This window comes from Leucopleurus acutus (assembly GCF_964270905.1).
Source record: "Leucopleurus acutus genome assembly, chromosome: 21".
NCBI lineage: Eukaryota > Metazoa > Chordata > Mammalia > Artiodactyla > Delphinidae > Leucopleurus > Leucopleurus acutus.
This window is the reverse complement of record NC_139163.1, coordinates 6,750,421-6,770,359: the sequence shown is the minus strand read 5'-3', so window position 1 is coordinate 6,770,359 and position 19,939 is coordinate 6,750,421. Positions and strand designations below refer to the sequence as shown.

Genomic DNA, 19,939 nt, shown 5'->3' with positions numbered 1-19,939 from the left:
CCTTTTGTGTTTGGTAATAAATGTACTTATGTTAAAGGACATGTCTATTAGAATGACCTGTGTAGGGATTTCTTTCATTGCTAACTGACACGTGTGCAGATTTAATGTTGTGTGACCCTAATAGAACATGCTCATTACCGTTCTGCTTTGATCACACAGATGCAGGACAGCTGGAGTGCACATCGATGAATCGCTGTTCCCTGCAGCTAATCCCAATGAGCACCTACCAAGCCTAATGAAAAAAAAAGTAAGTACGGGACTTCAGTGTGGACTCTGGCAGTCATCAATTTATTCACTTTTTTCTTCCTAGAAAATAAAACTTTTAGAAATATATTCAAGAGTTGTCTTAATATTGCTGTTGATTGTATTATTCTTCTCACACAGCATTTTTTAATGAGTTATAGAGCTTACTTTATCCCATGAATGCTTTGATGTAGTTTGTGATAAATGGAAGAGACTGTTTGCCCAAAGGAGAACTAAAAGTTGCCAAGAAACTAGCACCCTTTCAGGTGCTCTGGTAACTACTTCAGGATTCAGGTTCTCAACATCTGTAGTAAAATACATTTGATCTGTTTGGCTGGAAAATCTCAAAAGTCTGAGGCAGAAATAGCTAAGTGTACACAGTTATTTATTACAGAAGATCTGTGCAAATATAGAGATGCTGCTTTCCTCTGAGGTCTGGTTCACGTTTGAACCACAACCCTTTTGGTTTTTTATTATTTACAAGTTTTAATTGATTTCTGTATCTGAGGGTAAACTGTTCGCTGTGACATCAGTCACTTTGTTGTCATGTGAGAATCCCTGTTGGAGAGAAGATTTACAGACTTTCTCCACACTGAGTGAGGCAGAGGAGAGCTGTAGATTAGGGAAGACATTCCCATGGATGTCTCCAAGTTTTCTGAAACAGTAAATCCTGTGTCTCCATCACATTTCATCTCAGACAAGCTGGAACACACCCGTGCAGTGATGGAAACTCACTTGTCTCCATCCAGATTGTGTTGGACGGTAGTGAAATGGAACGTCTCATGACTCTGTGATAGACCAGCGGCAGCTGGTAGTACGTTGAGTGAACACAGATCAGACATATCGCTCCTAATTTCCCTTCCCTCAAAATAAGCACTTTTCAGTTTGACTTGGGTCCTTGCTGATCAGATGGTCTTCAGTACATGTGCTTTGAGTGAACGAGATTCTACTACGTTACGTGTACTATTTGGTGGGTTGCTTTTTCTTCTTCACTTAACTGTGTGTTTTCATGTCAGTGTGTGTACGTGGCTCCACTTCCTTCTGCTTTGTGTTAAACAGCGTGAATGTGTCTTGGATTCATGCACCCTTAGATCATGGACGATTTTTACTAAGTATGTTGTTTGTGTGATGTATTTGAGTTTATTTCTCCAAGCGGAATATCTAGAAAGGGACTTACAGTTCCACCAGCAGTGTACAAGGGTACTTTTTCTTAACACTGACCAATGCTGGATGTTAGTCATCTTTTAAATTTTTCCTAATCTGAAGTGTTAATAATGTCTGCTCGTACCCTTCACCACTTAAGGTTTTATTAGTCCTTACAAGCATTCCCTTTCCTTCCTTTCTCCAAATGCAGTTGCAGATTAAACCTGACTCCAGACCTTATTCTTTTGGTCTTTGGGGAGGGTCTCTGCTTCGCTCCCCTCACTCTGCTGCCAGCCTGACCCTCTTGCTTGCTGTTCCTCAAACATACCACGTTTGTTTGTGTTTTAGAGCCATTGCATTGCCTGTCCCTCTGTCTGGAACACACTTCCCCCCATCCACCCACAGACGGTTCTCTGACGTCCACAGGGCTTTGTACTGCTGGTCCTTTCTCACTAAGCGGCGGTTCACTCCCCTGTCTACAGTGGCAGGTCCTTCCCACCATGCCAGCCATCCTGAGCCCCCGGCCTGCTTTTTCCTTATTATAGTACTTGCCCCTTGGTAACATATTGCAGAAGTGCGGGCAGCCAGACTCTCGCGAAGACCCCAGAACCCCGCGTGGCAGTGCTCCTGAGTCCACAGAGCGCATGCTGGTCCCCTGCCCCTGTTCTAACTGCATTACCTCTGCCAGCGACGGGGCCCTCTCACTGGTAATGGGCAGTGTTGACGAGCTTTGGGGGTAGAAACGCCCTGAGCACCAGGGGCCCATAGTTACAAAGCAACACTGTTAAATTAGTGCCTTGCATGCTGTCCAGGTACTTTGGCAAAAACAGTTCAGGCCAGCTCCAGGCCCACTGGAACTAATCCTCCTCACACACACACACGATGTAGTTTACTTATTTGTCATGTGTATCTTCTGTCACTCCTTCATAGAGTATAAGCTCCCTGATGCAGGGATCTTTCTTTGTTTCACCAGTGACTGACACACAGTAACATTTTTGTTAAATGATGAATGAGTGCATTACTAACAGATAGAGCAGGGTGCTGAACAAGAGCACAGTGTAGCAGCAGCCTTGAATGGCTAAGAAGTTCTTCCTTTAGACCGGGACACATGTGAACACACTTGGGCTGGACGCCTAAAGAGGCCTGGACAGAAGACACGCTTCCCTAGCATCCTTCAGAGACCCTCGGGTGTAGGAGTAACTGTAGGTGAAGTCGGTGTCAAGCTCAGCTTTTGTATTTACGGTGGCGACCTGCCCAGATGGGCTCTTCCACAGGGGACCTGGGGGCCTGCGGTGTAAAAAGTGCTAGGAGACATGAGGACGGTAGGGTGAGACGGTGACCCGGACATCACGTGTCTGAGGTTTCCTCATTCCCTACCCTTTGGACGTGTGGTCACAGGATTTGTTTTTTACTGGCTGAATGGAGTTGCTGTGATGTAAAGACAGTAAGACAAGATTAAATTATGGTTCTCTTCTTTGGTGGTTATAAAATAATTACTTTCGTGTTTTATTACTGTGTCATGACTTTTTAGGGAGGGGGGAGATAGACATAAAAGTAGCAAAAAATAAGGAAAAGGAGACTAATTTTGTTTAAGAATCTTCATGGAAACGAAGAATGCTGGGGTCCTGAAAATGCCTCAGAAAACATAGCTACTTAGTGTGTAGCTCTTTATTCAGTCTGAAAATTCTGTCCATATTCTTACAGTTATAGGAAGAATAAACATTACAAATTCACATATAGTGAAGAAATACCTCTTTAAGTAGGTTGTATTATGGATGTTACAAAAGATATCAGGAATGTGTATGGAAGGGTTCTTTTCCTGTCTTACACAATCGCAATACAGTATTATTTTTCTGTCCTTTTTGTACAGCGCAAGTGTATGCAGCCCAAAGATTTTATGCCTAAAACACCAGAAAGTGATAAAAGACTGCAAAAGAAGTTTGAGAAAATGGCTAAAGAGCTGCAGCAGCAGAAAACCACTGTGGGTAAGCTGAGAGATGCAGGCCGGCCCCCGGTGCTTGTGTCTGTACTTCCGAAGCAGCAGAACTGAGCAGAACCTTTAGCCTGCACAGTGCCGCCCGATGCCTTTCCAGAACATTGGCTGAATCCTTTGTTCTTGCGCTCAGTCATCCCACTGCTTGATGAATCGAGTCTCTCGGTGCTGTGCTGGTGCCTCCCTGACAAATCCCACATGACCGTCTGGTCTGCTGCCCCAGACAGACGTGGAGTTCTCCTTGGCATCTGTCCGCCCTGGTGCCTGTCACCCCCCTGGACCCCAGACCTGCTCTGAAGGGGTCTCCCAACTCCTCCTCTGCCCTCTTCTCCCAAGCCTGCAGCACCCCATGTGGGCGTCCGGCAGCTCCTTGGCTGGCCTTCCAGCCGCTGTGTCCTTAGCCTCCACCTCCCTGCTTCAGTCAGAAGGGTGTACGTCCGAGCTCACGTGGCCGCCCCACCCGGGCTTTAACGGTCCTCAGTGTCGTCCTAAGGAAAAGATACTTAGGGTAAAATCCTGTATTTCACGTGTCCTGCAGCCGACCACATCCTATCTGATCTGCCTGTCCTGCAGCCTCACCTCAGCTCTGCCCCTCTCTGCTGTCAGCCTTCATACCTCTGCCATTTGGTCATCTTTCCTGCACCAGTGATAGTGTATTTGGAAAGAATTCAGCAAAATGGTAATGATAGATTTTAAAAAGTTCTCTTTTTAGACCAAATTTATGTCTGAATTGTCTTTTAAAAACTACAACTATAATGTATTAAAGATTCAACTAACGTATGTCTGCATATTGCCAGAAGTGCAGTAAAAGTTGTGCAGGCCTAAGAGTTGCAAAGGAGAGGCTCTTGAATGATTTGTGGTCTGTTTTTTAAGGGGGGGGGACAGGTGGTCAGGGTCCTGAAGTTCTTTCATTACCTGCAAGGTGTGGATTCCAGGAAGCACACCACTGTTCACCCCACCACTGAGCCCCTTACTTCATGGCCCAAGGATCCCCTGACCTCCTTCCTGCCGCCGAGTTCACGTGCGGGTCTATGTGTGTGTCTGTCAAAAGGGAAGAGGAGGGCTTCCCTGGTGGCGCAGTGGTTGGGAGTCCGCCTGTCGATGCAGGGGACACGGGTTCGTGCCCTGGTCCGGGAGGATCCCATGTGCTGCAGAGCAGCTGGGCCCGTGAGCCGTGGCCGCTGGGCCTGTGTGTCCGGGGCCTGTGTTCCGTGGCGGGGGAGGCCGCAGTGGTGGGAGGCCCGCGTACCGCAAAAAAAAAAAAAGACAAAAAAAAAGGGAAGAGGAACCCGTGGAGTAGGGGACAGGGGTGTCCTTAAGAGGAATCATATTGTTGAAGGAGGAAGGCATTTTTTTGAGATTAAAACTGGATTTTTGTTTCTTTTCAGATAATGATGTTCCTGTTCTCTTGTTTGAATCTAATGGCTCCTTGGTGTACAGTCCCACAGTTAAAATCTGCAGTGGCCACCACAGTGCGGTGGAGAAGAGACTGCAGGAGATGAAGGAGAAACGGGAGAATCTTTCCCCCACCTGTAAGTGACACTTCATACGATGGAAATTACAAAGTAGGTGAATAAATTGTGGAAAGGGTTTTTTTTTTTTCCTTTACATAGATATTTTAGTTAACTTAGCTTATAATCTTTTTTTTTACCTCTATTAGCGTAGACTTTGTTGATATTTTCTTCCAGAAAATCTTATGCTTTATTAAGATTTTTAAAGAGTATATTGGGTATGTAGTAGTCTCCAGGTTTAAGATCCTGTTGTTCCTTTGTAATTTTTCATATATTCGGGATTTTTTTTTTAATTAATTGGGCCCCTCTTTTGAAGGAGTTTGCTTTAGATTAAATAATGCTTCAGTTTATGTTTTCCTTTATTTCTTTTATCTTGAAAGTTTTTAAGTAATATACAGAACGTTGACCAGTAGTACACGTTTGTAGTAAACATCCATCTTGATTCCCACCTCATTCTCCTCTGCCGCTGGGTAACCCATGTTTTATGTTGATGTGTTTCTCCAGATCTTTTTCAGTGGGTCACATGTCTGTGTACACATGAAAAAGATAAGGCTTCTGTATTTTCCTCTGTGGTGGTGTAACTTTTCTTTACCTAAATTGGATCATGGCATACCTCTCATTTTCAGCTTTATTGTTTTACTAAAGAGTGTATTGGTGTGGACCTCCATCTTTATTTTAATTTTTAAAGATGTCGCATAGTAGTCTAGACTTTTGATATTGAAGCATCCGTCTGTTGCTGGATATTTGTCCATTTTGTCTTTCTTTTTTTTTTTTTTAATTTTTGGCCTCGCTGTGCAGCTTGCGGGATCTTAGTTCCCCGATGAGGGAGGGGATTGAACTGCAGGCCCCAGGAGTCCTAGCCACTGGACCAGCCAGCGAATTCCCCCAGTTTATTAGAAACAGCGCTGCAGTTTTTATTCTTTTTAACTACACGGTATGGTGGTTCTTGTTCTTTTGTGACCGTTTTCCTCTCTGGACATAAGGCTTTTCCCCCTACTGTTTACTGTTATAACCCACACGCCAGTGGACATGCTTCTATATGAATCTTTATGTTCCTCTGTATTTCATGTATCGCAATAATAATTCATAAAGGCAGAATTTTAAAATTTTGGTAGATATTGTCACATTGTCCTTCAAAAAGTTTGTGTCATTTTACCCTTTGCCAGCTGTTTATAAGAACTGCAGTTTCACACCCTTGGGAAACTAGGTTAAGATACACGAACTCTGCTGTTTGTCATAATGCAGTGACTTTTGCGAAACAAATACTACGTTTAAGGTAGACAAATCTGTTCTGTTTGTCTTTTCCTTCTGGCCTCTAGGATTCCTGTGATGCTTAGAACTCCTCCACCACAAGCTTTCAAAATTGTATTTTCTGCTATTACTTGTATGGTTTATTTTTAAAGTTAGTTGTTTCATCTGTCCTGAATTTATATCTATATTTATGCAATGGGCATGTGTATCAGTTAAGGTTAGTTGTGGCCGCCGATAACGGATAAATGCAAAAACCAATGGCTGCACTTAGATAGAGTTGTGTTTCTCCGTCCTGCCAAAGAAAGAGGCAGGCAGGGTTCGGGGAGGCTGTTCTGTGGTGTCTTGGAGAGCGGGCTCCCGACCTCCTGCCTGGCTTCCCTGGAGCCAGCTCCCTGTGAGCAGCCTCACCAGCTCCTGCCGCTGCCGCTGCCGCTGCCGAGCTCTGCTGGCCAGAGCGCAGTCCTGTGGCTCTTCTGCTTGCAAGCTAAGTGCGACTGTGTGTGGCCCAGGAGCTACAAAGGCAAAACACCACTCTGGATGAGCTAAGAAATACAATACAGTTCTTTGTGTTTGTACATCTAATTTAATCTGCCAGTTTAATTTAAAATGGACAGTGGCATTCAGGATGGCATAGTTAAGGGGAATGTGGTAGTTTTAGCGTAGGAAGTAGGAAACCAAATACAAGTCACCTGCAGGGCACTGCAAGCAAGACTGAAGAGTAGTCTTAACTAGGGTGTGTGTCTGCACTCATAAAATCAGGGTCTATTGCAAGAGGCAGGTGGGAATGGCCATTGAGCTAGGTAACTAGCAGTGTTCCAGGGGACTGTCCAGATTGTTTTGACAAATCATTATATATGTGTGCAAACTAATTTGCCTTTAACTTTATTCCACTACTTTACAGTGTTAATTCTGCTACGTAACTGCCTCCTGCAGTTAAGTTTAAATTCAGCAGTTGAAAATGTTATCTGTGTGCTTACCTTTCTTATCTCGGTTTATTCTCATTTTCTAATCGTTCGCCCAAGTTTTCTCAGAAGTGTATTCTTTTAAGTCTCCTCAAAAAACATCTCTGGGGGGGCTTCCCTGATGGCGCAGTGGTTGAGAGTCCGCCTGCCGATGCAGGGGACACGGGTTTGTGCCCCGGTCCGGGAGGATCCCACATGCCGCAGAGTGGCTGGCCCCGTGAGCTATGGCCGCTGAGCCTGTGCGTCCGGAGCCTGTGCTCCGCAATGGGAGAGGCCACAACAGTGGGAGGCCCGTGTACCGCAAAAAAAAAAAAAAATCTCTGGGGACTTCCCCGGTGGCGCAGTGATTAAGAATCCTCCTGCCAACGCAGGGGACACGGGTTCGAGCCCTGGTCTGGGAAGATCCCACATGCCGCGGAGCAACTAAGCCCATGTGCCACAACTACTGAGCCTGTGCCCTAGAGCCCGCAAGCCACAACTGCTGAGCCCGCGTGCCATAACTACTGAAGCCCGTGCGCCTAGAGCCCGTGCTCCACAACAAGAGAAGCCACCGCAGTGAGAAGCCCGCGCACCACAACGAAGAGTAGCCCCCACTGGCTGCAACTAGAGAAAGCGCGCGCGCAGCAACAAAGACCCAATGAGCCAAAACTAACTAACTAACTAAATTAATTAGTAATTAAAATAATCTCTGACCGTGAGGCCGATGTCGCTCTCTTGTCTGTGCTCTGTTGCATGCACAGCCTTTGAAGGTGACGCCTGTGGCCTTAGCTGTTGAATCGCTGATCTCCGGGGTGTTTTTCTGTGAAGCCCCCGCCCTCCGGACACTTGGGGCTGCGTGGTTCTTTGTTGCTGGGGCCATCCTGTGCCCGGCAGAGTGATCCACAGCATCCCTGGCCCCTGCCCCCTAGATGCCGGCAGCGTGGCTCACTGTCCACCGCAGCCCCACCCGCGACGTCCAGCAGCATCTGCAGGGGCCAGGCCGCCCCTGGTTGAGAACCACTGCTCTGCTCATAGAGGCAGCTGTCTGTGGTCATCGTGAGAAAAGCCTCGATCGTTGAGAAGTGAGACTGACTGAAAAGTTCTCTACCCGTATCGAGCTTCTGCTTAGGTCTAGGCCGGCCGACTTTCCAAGAGCCCTTCCAACTTTTATTATCCTAGGATTCTGTGCCTTTTTTATGATATGATTTGTATAAATTATATTTTAATGATTCTCATCTGTAATAGATTTGAGTAAGAAATCTAGAATAGCACGTATTAGGAATAAGTCGTGTGTGTGTGTGGGTGTGGGTGTGGGTGTGTGTGTCAGTGCCACAAGAGTGGAATGAGTGGACCTAGTATTGGCTTCATCTACTACCAGAGATCAGAGTTGTTATTTAATGAGGAGTTTTGATTATGTTTTCAGCTTCCCAGATCGTTGAAAAGTCTGACGATAACACCGTTAACGCTCTGCGTGAAGCATCTTTGAACCTTTCGCATGATACTTTGTGTTCAGGTAAAATTATTTTCACAAAAGCTTCGTTCTGTGCATGGTTTATTCTTTAATCTCTTTGGCGTGTACTGAAATTATTTGCCCACGTGTCTTAAGTAACCGCCATCTTTTTATTTCATACTCGATGCATGTGTGAAACAAGTGGCGCCAGTAACTAGCTCAGTTTCATCGTTGGCTGTGCCGTGGGCGCTGCTCGCGTGTCTGTATCTCGTCTGATTGTCCCGTTGGCCCCGTGACGCGGGCCCCGTTGTTGTCCCCCTCCCGCCGGCGAGAAAGCCCGGCCAGCGAGAAGTCAGACAGCTCGTAAGAGGTCACACCATTTGTGAGTGGCTGAGCCGGGCTTCGAAGTAGGCAGTCTGACTTCAGAGTTTACTCTCTTATGCCGTGTCATGCTGCTTGCCAGCCTTTTGAAAAGTGAGCTAAGCTTATTCAGCTGCTAAAATTAAACACGTCCTATGTTTCCAGCTGCTGACTTAGAGACACGCAGCGCCACCCGCCCGCTGGGCTTCTCTCTGCTCCCTGGGGGCTGCCCCTCTCCTCCCTCTTTAAAAGTAGAGCCTTAGTGGTGTCAGTCAGTAAGTTAAGACATCTCTGTTGCCTCTGGTGTGGAGTTTCTATAAACTGGGGGTCCTCCATCTGTTCAGCAAGCGCCGAGCCCCTATCAGAGGAGCCAGTGCTGGGCCAGCGGCTCCAGATTCCAGAAAGCAGTGTCTGTGCTGGGGGCCTCTAGGCTAGGGAGGGGGGCAGATAGGAGTATAAGCACAGGGCGGTGACACACATGCTCTTAAAGGTTTGGGTGGAATTCTGTGTAGCAGAGGAGGACGTGCAAGACCAGAGCTGGTGAAGTCTGGGAGGATTTGCAGAGGTCTGACGTCCGAGGTGGGTTTCGAAGGAAGGGTAGTGTTTATCCAGGTTAGAGCGTGGAGCAGGGGGAGTGTAAAGGCTTTCGGGAGCTGGGCAGAGCTTCGCGTTACCCTCAAGAAACGTGCAGGAAGGTGCGTGGAGAGCCAGAGCCCTGAGATGTGCCAGGCGGCTCCTGGAATTTGAATACAGAGTGAGGCCTTTGGCAGGCAGCAGGGAGTCTGGGCAGCCGAGTTCTTGGTGGTCGACTAGAGCCTGAACGCAGTGGTCCTTCATTCTCGGACTCCTGGCCTCCTCGAGGCCTCAGTGACGGAGTGCGGACGCTGTTCGTGGAGCGAGGCGCCCGGGCATGTGAACATGCAGAGCACCACTCCCTCTCCGACCCCACCTTGTTCCACACGCACGGGGAAGCCCGGGTCCCCTCATTAGAAACGCCGGCCAGGAGAGTGTCCTCACCTGCCGTGAGAAGCGGGTGTGGGTGACGCCCTTCTGAAGCAGGAGCCGTGCTTAGGGAGGGTCGCTTTATCACGTTATGGGCGGACTGAGAATTAGTCTTGTAATAATGTAAACCATTAAAAAGTTGGTTCTTTATTAATGTTTTCCAGAGGACTCCTTTGCTGGTGTTCTGCACTTGTCTTTTGATGATCTTTGTGGGAGCTCTGGACGTGGGACTCAGCAGAGGAGACTGGGAGGATTCCTTGACGAAAGTAAAAGCGCTGCGTGTGCTTCCTCAGCTGTGTTGAAAGCGAGAGGTGTCCGTCCGCCAGCATCTCCCGGGCCCCTTGGTCAGTTAACCCCTCACCAGCCCCCCGGCAGTCTTTCCAAGGGAGACACCCACCGGCAGAGGGTTGCTGCGGGCCAAGTCATCACCCCCGACGTGAAGCCAGCACGGGAGCCGGCTGAGGGGGTGTTTGATGAGAAGAGGGGCCTGTCGCCTACGCCATCTGTAACAAATGAGCCCGCCGGGGGCCCTTCATGTCCCCAGAGCCCCTCAGCCACGAGAAGAAGGGTGTCGGCGAACTCCAGTCCACCCCCGGAGGAGAGACTGAGCAAGAGGCGGTGCCTCGGGTGGCCCCCCGCACCCCGGCTACAGCTGGAGAACAGCCCGAAGTGCGCGAGCAGCTCTGCCGTGGAGACTCTGGGCCGCGGGGAGTCCTCGTACGATGATTACTTTTCTCCCGATAACCTCAAGGAGAGGGACTCGGGGAGCCTCCTTCCTGGGGTGCGGCCGCCCGCCGGCCCTGCCCTGCTCCACTGCATGAGGAGCCTTTCCAGGAGAGAGAGGACCAGCCTCCTGGAAAGGGCTGACTTCTCCTGCATCGGCAGAAGCCCCAGGTCAGCCGGTGGTACCGACTCAACGGTGAAGGCTGGCTTCCGTCTCCAGAAGCCTGCAAACTACGGAGCTGATCCGGGCTTGAGCAGCGTGACTTCTAAGGAAACGCCTGCTGCTGAAGGAACCCCAGGGGACTGTCCCCGGGCCGAGGCTCGGGGAGGGGGAGACGCCCGCCCGCGCGGGAGTGACTCTCCCCATACCCTCAACGGACTCACTCCTCAGAAGGGACTTCGAGGTGATTTTACTTCTTTAAAAGGAAGCAATAAAGAAGTGAAAGGATGGATTGACATAAAAAGCACACAGAAAGAAGATACTCCTTCTAAAATGGTGAATTCCCCTGAAAGTGAAGCACAAAGTGATGATAAGCTAAACTTTGTAGGCGACTGGGATGTGGAAAAGTCTGCAGAGGCAATGGGAGAGTTACCCCGAGGATGTAGTGAAAGTATGTGAACCTCCTTTACCGGTCTCTCCACTATAAGAATATGTAGTAGTGCGTCCATCTTCCACGTTTATCACAACTTTTTCATAATCAAAATTTCCTTTTTTCCCTTTTATTAAACTTTAAAGAATGTATGTTTGATATTTACAGCGATAAATTCTTTAACTTCTTGAGGAATAGACAGCTTACTGCCCCATGGAATTTCTAGGTTCCTTGGTCAAACCTGTTATTAGGAATACATTTCTCTAAGTCTTATACGTGAAAAGAAAAGGTGATGTCTGGATGTGTTGTGTGAGCAATGGACTAGAGTGAGCGCTTTTCCTTGTTTCAGTGCAGCCTGTCACTGCAGCATCACTGTGCAAAGAGGCACGTGAGTGGAGGTCTTTTAAAACTCTCAGTTTGTAATGGTGAGGCCGTTTATTTTAGAAGGGAAATTGAGGAGTGTAAGCCATTCATTCTGTTAAGAAAAGATAAATAAATGTGGAAACAAGTTAATATTTATTTTTGAAGAAACTGGGCAATTTAGCTATGAAGAAATTTTTTAAGTATTTTTAAGTAAATAGTTCATTGTAACAGGCCTTATTAGATTTCTATTTATTTGCTTTAAGCACGTCATTTAAATAGATATATTCCTATCTGTAATTTAGTTGTAGCCATAGTAATGAACTATGTCATAGCAAAAGTAGCAACAATTTTGCACTTTCTGATGATAAGCACAGACAGGTTTCAGCAATCAAAAGTGAAGAAATCTTGAACTTAAACCACCTTCACCTAAAGATTGGGTTAAAATTTTGATAAGGCCAAGTTTATTCTTCATTATTTCTCTACTCCTTGAATCATTTTAACCACCCTTTTCAAGTTGGAGAGGTTATATGGATTGAAATATAATCACAGATGTATTGCATATCTTTTCCTTGGGTATGACCTCCCCAAAATCATCTCAGTAAAAGAATTTAATTTGTATATCATTAACCTTCTTTTTATGTCTGAGCTTTCTGATATATATAAAACTTTATTATATATTTATAAAATATATAAAATTTGACATAAAACTATATTTTACGTTCCATTAGGGTTAGTATGTGTTTTCAAAATATTTATTTTAAAATCATGTCAAGCCTAAAATTAATATAAAACAGTGAGTGTACGGAATTATTTTGGTAGCTAAGAATATCCCGTTCTTGAAGCTTACATTCTCGTTCTCAGTTTTCATCTTGTGTATTCTTTCAGCTTTTGAATAATGCTTAATGACATGCAAATATAAGTCAAGTAAAAAAAAAAAAAATCTGCTTCCAGGTGGTGTGAGCACCCTGCAGCCCCAGCGCTGTGCACAGTGTGATGGTCCTGCTCTGGGGCTCACCACCACATCCAGGGCCCCGAGGGGTCTGGGGCACATTTGGTGAGGGATCACGGGCTGTAGGCAGGGCCCTGGCGTAACTGAATCTCAGAGACGGAATCAGATATTCTGTGTTCCCTAACGTAAGGACATGTAGATTGGTCTTGTTTTACGTCATCCCAAGAGAGAGAAAATCATTGAATTTAGGACAGGAAAAGACTTACCTATTGTCTAGCCTAAACCTAGGTCTTTGTTTTATGGTGGTAAAATAAAGACCTACCGATGTCTTAGGTGGTCCACGGTCAGTCCACCTGGCATCCCACCTCTCTCTGGGAGCCCCCCCCCCCCCCCCCCCCCGCCCAGGTAAAAGCACATGGCCTGCGGGCTACCTTAGACATTCGTAGATGCCGAAATTGCGAAGCGGTGAAGCCCACTCTGTACTCCAAGCTGTACCTCTGCAAATCTTTTATGTTGCAATAAAAGTCTTTTTTCAATTTCTGTTTCCGTTCACTTTTACTCATCACCCTTGTCAGTGTCTAAGATAGATAGTGTGCAGCAAAGGTTGTGAGAAGAGGTTACAAAGACACTCAGTGATAAACGTTAACAGAACAAGAATGGAGGGAGAAACTTCTGATTTTTAGAATAACCTTTGAAATCATATTAACCAATAATTGTTTTCTTTCTAAGCTTTTCATTCTCTAGTTTCATAAAAATACACAAATACATGCTCAGTGTAAGAGAAACTGCTAAAAAGGGTAAAATCATCCTGTCCTGCTCTCCTCATCTACCCCTTTCTGTTAGTTCATTTAACAGGGGTTTTGTGCACCTGTCGTGTCCCGGGCTCCCTTCTAGTTCCCAGGGAGACGGCAGAGAAGGAGGCAGCGCCCCTGCCCCCCAGAGGTTACATCCTAGTGAGGAGGAGGGGACAGCAGGTGTACGTCAGCATCAAGCCAGGTAGCGCGCCGCGTGAGACAAGGGCGCTGGTTAGGTTAGGGAAGGCCTCTCGGAGGAGGTGACCTTGGCTCACAGGCCTGGGCGTGGGAGAAGAGGTACCTTGTAGCTGGGGATCATGTTTCAGCCTGAGGAAGCAGCAAGTACAAATGTCCTGAGGTAGAAAATGCCCACAAGCCCCGCAAGGAAGCCACCATAGCGACAGCTCTCTGGGCTGAGGGAGATGGGCAGGAAGTACAGTCAGAGAGGCCCCGACAAGCCTGGGGTGGCTTTGTTTTGTTTTCAAGTGTGATGAGCCACTGCCGTGTTTCAAGCAGGGAGTAACCAGTTGTGATTTTTGTTTTGGATGTAACCCTGGGAGTGTCTGCTAGAGGCAGTCAGCCAGCAGTTGTGTTTCCTTCCAGACATTGTGTGTGTGTGTACACACAAGTGCAAGAAGATGTTTTAGGGGGATTTATCGCATACGTAGGATTACATTATCCTATTACCTTAAAATCTGCTTTTTTGAAAAATACGTCGTTTCCATATCCGTATCAACAGAGCAATAGGTCTACCTCATTTAAAAATATGTTTCTGGAGTCACTGAAATTTTTCTGTGATGAGTCAGATAGTAAGTAGTTTAGGCTCTGTGGGCCAGAAGGCAAAATCAAGGTGCGTAGGTAGTTATACAATGAGGAAAAGACATTTTTACAAAATTTTTATTGGCTAAACTGAAAGTTGAGTGTAACTTTTTCGTCATACAAGTCTAATGAGAGTAGAATTCTACTTTGGGGGAGGAATAACTTAACTGGGGTTCAGATTGAGTGATCTCATCAAAATTGATCGCTAATGTTTATTAAGGCTGACGTGTAATAAGATTTTACATATTTCACCTTTGAAAATGCCGTTTCACACAGATAGCCTACCACTCCCGAAGCAGGCGGTCTTCATCCAGCACATGTTGCCTAGGAAGGATCTACAGGCTTTTATTAGTGTCCGCTGCGGGTGCCCTGTAGCAGGTCCTCCCGGAGCAGGTGAAGCTCCTCCGCTGTGCAGTCCTGTGGGGTTTGAGTAAATCCCCTTTGCTCTTGCCTCAAGGTCTGCAAAACGTTGCTGGAACTGGAGCTTGCTTGTGGGAGACACATCCACATCAAATTAGCACGACAATGGAGATCCTCTTGTTTGAACTTCTGGCACCGCAGGACGGGAAGCATGTAAAGCTGCTAGATGTCACTTGCGTGTGGAAGTGGCTTTCCACCCCCTGTGGCATTGCTGACCACAGCTCTTTGGATGCCCACCTGAGGTCGGTTTTCACTGTCAGCTAGGTAAAGCCGACTCATCATCCTGAATTAGCGCACAGCTTGGCTGATGCTCGTTTCTCAGTAACAAGGGTGGCTGGAGTGGTCCCACGGGTGCCGCATGGCCACCGGCAGGAGCAGAAGGAAATCCTTTCCACACCCACGCCCTCACTGTGGTCCCTTGGTCTGAGAGAGGCTCTGCTGTGGATGATGGAATTGCATGTCAGCACGGACACGTGCCTTATCTAAACAGATTGGCCTTGTCCAATTATTAGGTTCTTTCTGATGAATCATAGTCGCCAGTAGAGGTTGATGAAGGCTAGTTTGCCCTCTTCTGCAAGCTCTGTCTACCAGCTCTTATTGAAAGCAAGTCTCCAGACACGCAGATATTATAAAACATGATTGGCATGCAGATCAGACCTATAAGCTGAAGTCCCCGGTCTTGTCCTTTAAGTTAACTGTACCTGATCTGAAAGGTTTAGTAGAGGCAGACGGGATTCTCGGGGCTCATTTCTGGAAACTGGGCAGCATCAGGCCACTAGATAACCCTCAGCCCTGAAGTTTCTTATAGGACCATTTAGGGACCAAGTCTTGGATATGACCCCTGGGTACCAGCTATGGCACGTGCCCTACTCATATGTGGGTAGGAGGGCCCTGTGATGTTCTAGCCTATCCATGAATTTAACTGAGAAACATTCCTGGCATCCATTACTCTGATTAACAAGCCGATGATATCACCAGTTACCACTCATTTCTTTCATCCATTTTGCCAGTTAACAAAGCATCTAGTATTGGGCGGGAGGGTTTATAGGAGTTGTCTCTAAAGTGTGATGTTTCTGTGAGCTCACCGCTACTGGCGGGGGTGTCTTGATAGGGAAGCAGTAGCTCACGTACTTCATGTCACACAGTCTGTGATGAAATGTGCTAACTTACAGCCTTCACGACACTGTGGTGCTCTGTCTTGGTGCCCTAATCCTTGGGACAGAAATGGCAGGAGGGGTCTGTGCTGGCTTTGGTGGGTTTGTTGGTGGTCGCTGCCTGTGTCTCTGAGTTGGGAAGGATTATGAGGCTTGGTCTTGGCTTTGAAGGACAAGGTGACATGAATAGTAGTGTCTGCTTAGAGAAGTGACTAACGTGCTTCAGTAGCGGTTTATCTGGATTATCACTTTAATTGGTGGAGAATTACAGGCAAAAATGCTATAGTAATTGTCTGTAGAAGGTATTTTGTATATTTCTTCATTTGTAACCCCAGGCAGGGAATTGCTTTTATAATTTCAGATTTGTTTTGCAGCCTTTCGAGAAAGTGATAATCTTATTTTGATGTAATTGATACATCTCACTGAAGTCATCAGCAGATATACCATTTTCAATTGAATTAATTAAAAATATTTCATACATGTTTTACGAAAACAAAGCCCAGCAAATTATAGGCACTTACATATTCTTATGCAGTGTAGAACATTTTGTATATTCTGAATATTTCTTCATTTAAGAGAAAGTATGATTTACTATTGTACCAAGTAGATAGGCATACGTGTACATGTATCCCTTAAGTATTTAAAATTGAAGATTAATTATTGTACTTCTGGATAATTCAAGTAAAATACAAATATATTCAGAAGAGTGTTTCTCCACACCCTCTTCTCCAGAACCTGCCAGACCACTCACTGGAGGTAAGAAATCCTAACAGCTTGACGTAAGTTACTCAACCTATGTGGCTACAAGGAGGATATTAGAACCCACTGATTATTTGACTGCTTGATTTGTTTATTTGTGTATTTATTCATTTATTCGCTAATCACCTATGTCCAGCACATAAGCACAAGGGGAGTTAATGAGGTAAAGCTCTGTCCCTTTCCCTTCAGGAGCTTAGACATGCAGGGAAGACGGAGTCAAGTTAATCCATATACGAGGATCAGGTAATTCAAAAGATGGAGAGATGACCCCCAATGGGAGAGGTTATATGGTATTAAAACTGATATACGTATTTAAAATCCAGATTTTAATTGTCTCTACAATGATTATAAAGGAAAAGATTCCACATGATCTTTTGAAGATCATCATTAGATTTTATTTTTGTTTTCTTGGTTAACAAAGTGAACTTGGTATTTTAGCAGATGAATGTGTGTGTGTGTGTGTGTATTCTCTTGTCACCTGAGTATTGCTTGTATAGAACTTGTGAACTGGCACGTATCCAAATCCCAAAAGTATATATGGAAAGGATTTTTCCTGGGTGTCTTTTAAGGCTCTTTCCACAGTTTTAATATTCTGCATTCTACATTGTTCTTAAATAATTCATTATTCAGATTTTAGGAGCTCAGAAGAAATTTCCCACTGGGACCGCGTTAACATTTTCTATTGATTAGTATACACCTTTATTGTTAAAATTATAGATTCTTAAAAATCAGCCTTCAGAAGCCTTTTTTTCTTTGATATAGTTGATCTTAGAGTGTCTTGCACCTGTAAATATTAATTGCTTTAATATATTATTAGTAATGGTATTATTAGTCTTAATTCTGTGTCTTGGAAGTAGGAAAGTAGGCTGTGCAGGAGGATAGATTGTTGGGAATAAGTTTATTTTGTATTTCTCTGCCCTGGACAAAACATGGACCAAGTTTCTTTTCTTTTTTATTTGTAACATCTTCATTGGAGTATAATTGCTTTACAATGGTGTGTTAGTTTCTGCTGTACAACATAGTAAATCAGCTATACATAAACATGTATCCCCATATCTCCTCCCTCTTGCGTCTCCCTCCCACCCTCCCTATCCCACCCCTCTAGGTGGTCACCAAGCTCCAAGCTGATCTCCCTGTGCTATGCGGCTGCTTCCCACTAGCTAGCTATTTTACATTTGGTAGTGTATATAAGTCCATGCCACTCTCTCACTTCGTCCCAGCTTCCCCTTCCCCTTCCCCATGCCTCAGGTTCATTCTCTGCGTCTGCATCTTTATTCCTGTCCTGCCCCTAGGTTCTTCAGAACCTTTTTTTTTTTAGATTCCATATATATGTGTTAGCATACGGTATTTGTTTTTCTTTCTGACTTACTTCACTCTGTATGATAGTCTCTAGGTCCATCCACCTCACTACAAATAACTCAATTTCATTTTGTTTTATGGCGGAGTAATATTCTGTTGTATATAATATGTGCCACATCTTCTTTATCCATTCATCTGTCGATGGACACTTAGGTTGCTTCCATGTCCTGGCTATTGTAAATAGAGCTGCAGTGAACATTGTGGTACGTGCTTCTTTTTGAATTACGGTTTTCTCGGGGTATATGCCCAGTAGTGGGATTTCAGGATCATATGGTAGTTCTATTTTTAGTTTTTTGAGTAACCTCCATACTGTTCTCCATAGTGGCTGGTATCAATTTACATTCCCACCAGCAGTGCAAGAGGGTTCCCTTTTCTCCACACCCTCTCCAGCATTTACTGTTTGTGAATTTTGTGATGATGGCCATTCTGACTGGTGTGAGGTGATACCTCATTGTAGTTTTGATTTGCATTTCTCTAGTGATCAGTGATGTTGAGCATCCTTTCATGTGTTTGTTGGCAATCTGTGTGTCTTCTTTGGAGAAATGTCTGTTTAGGTCTTCTGCCCATTTTTGGATTGGGTTGTATGTTTTTCTGATATTGAGCTGTATGAGCTGCATGTATATTTTGGAGATTAATCCTTTGTCCGTTGGTTCGTTTGCAAGTATTTTCTCCCATTCTGAGGGTTGTCTTTTCATCTTATTTATGGGTTCCTTTGCTGTGCAAAAGGTTTTAAGTTTCATTAGGTCCCATCTGTTTCTTTTTGTTTTTATTTCCATTTCTCTAGGAAGTGGGTCAGAAAGATCTTGCTGTGGTGTATGTCATAGAGTGTTCTGCCTATATTTTCCTCTAAGTTTTATAGTGTCTGGCATTACATTTAGGTCTTTAATCTCTTCTGATTTTATTTTTGTGTATGGTGTTAGGGAGTGTTCTAATTTCATTCTTTGACATGTAGCTGTCCAGTTTTCCCAGCACCACTTATTGAAGAGGCTGTCTTATCTCCATTGTATATTCTTGCCTCTTTTATCAAAAATAAGTTGACCATATGTGTGTGGGTTTATCTCTGGGCTTTCTATCCTCTTCCATTGATCTATATTTCTGTTTTTGTGCCAGTACCACACTGTCTTGATTACTGTAGCTTTGTAGTATAGTCTGAAGTCCGGGAGCCTGATTCCTCCAGCTCTGTTTTTCTTTCTAGGATTGCTTTGGCTATTCGGGGTCTTTTGTGTCTCCATACAAATTGTGAACTTTTTCGTTCTAGTTCTGTGAAAAATGCTATTGGTAGTTTGATAGGGATTGCACTGAATCTGTAGATTGCTTTGGGTAGTATAGTCATTTTCACAATGTTGATTCTTCCAATCCAAGAACATGGTATATCTCTCTCCATCTGTTTGTATCATCTTCAATTTCTTTCATTAGTGTCTTATACTTTTCTGCATACAGGTCTTTTGTCTCCTTAGGTAGGTTTATTCCTAGGTGTGTTTTTCTTTTTGTTGCAGTGGTAAATGGGAGTGTTTCCTTAATTTCTCTTTCAGATTTTTCATCATTAGTGTATAGGAATGTAAGAGGTTTCTGTGCATTAATTTTATATCCTGCTACTTTACCAAATTGATTGATTAGCTCTAGTAGTTTTCTGGTCGCATCCTTAGGATTCTCTATGTATAGTATCATGTCATCTGCAAATAGTGACAGCTTTACTTCTTCTTCTCCGATTTGGATTCCTTTTATTTCCTTTTCTTCTCTGATTGCTGTGGGTAAAACTTCCAAAACTATGTTGAATAAGAGTGGTGAGAGTGGGCAACCTTGTCTTGTTCCTGATCTTAGTGGAAACGCTTTCAGTTTTTCACCACTGAGGACGATGTTGGCTGTGGGTTTGTCATATATGGCCTTTATTATGTTGAGGAAAGTTCCCTCTATGCCTACTTTCTGCAGGGTTTTTATCATAAATGGGTGTTGAATTTTGTCGAAAGCTTTCTCTGCATCTATTGAGATGATCATATCGTTTTTCTCCTTCAATTTGTTAATATGATGTATCACGTTGATTGATTTGCGTATATTGAAGAATCCTTGCATTCTTGGGATAAACCCCACTTGATCATGGTGTATGATCCGTTTAAT

General features: G+C 44.8%; 1 protein-coding gene across 1 annotated transcript in view; it reads left to right on the top strand.

The window, feature by feature from the left end:
- MCPH1 (microcephalin 1) overlaps positions 1-19,939 on the top strand; it is a gene marked incomplete at its 3' end in the record, with an annotated part of 293,369 nt that overhangs the window by 22,922 nt on the left and 250,508 nt on the right. The window contains 5 exon segments of the mRNA XM_082863622.1: positions 160-247; positions 3,257-3,371; positions 4,768-4,911; positions 8,506-8,595; positions 10,059-11,228. Coding sequence (XP_082719748.1) covers positions 160-247; positions 3,257-3,371; positions 4,768-4,911; positions 8,506-8,595; positions 10,059-11,228 — 1,607 coding nt within the window.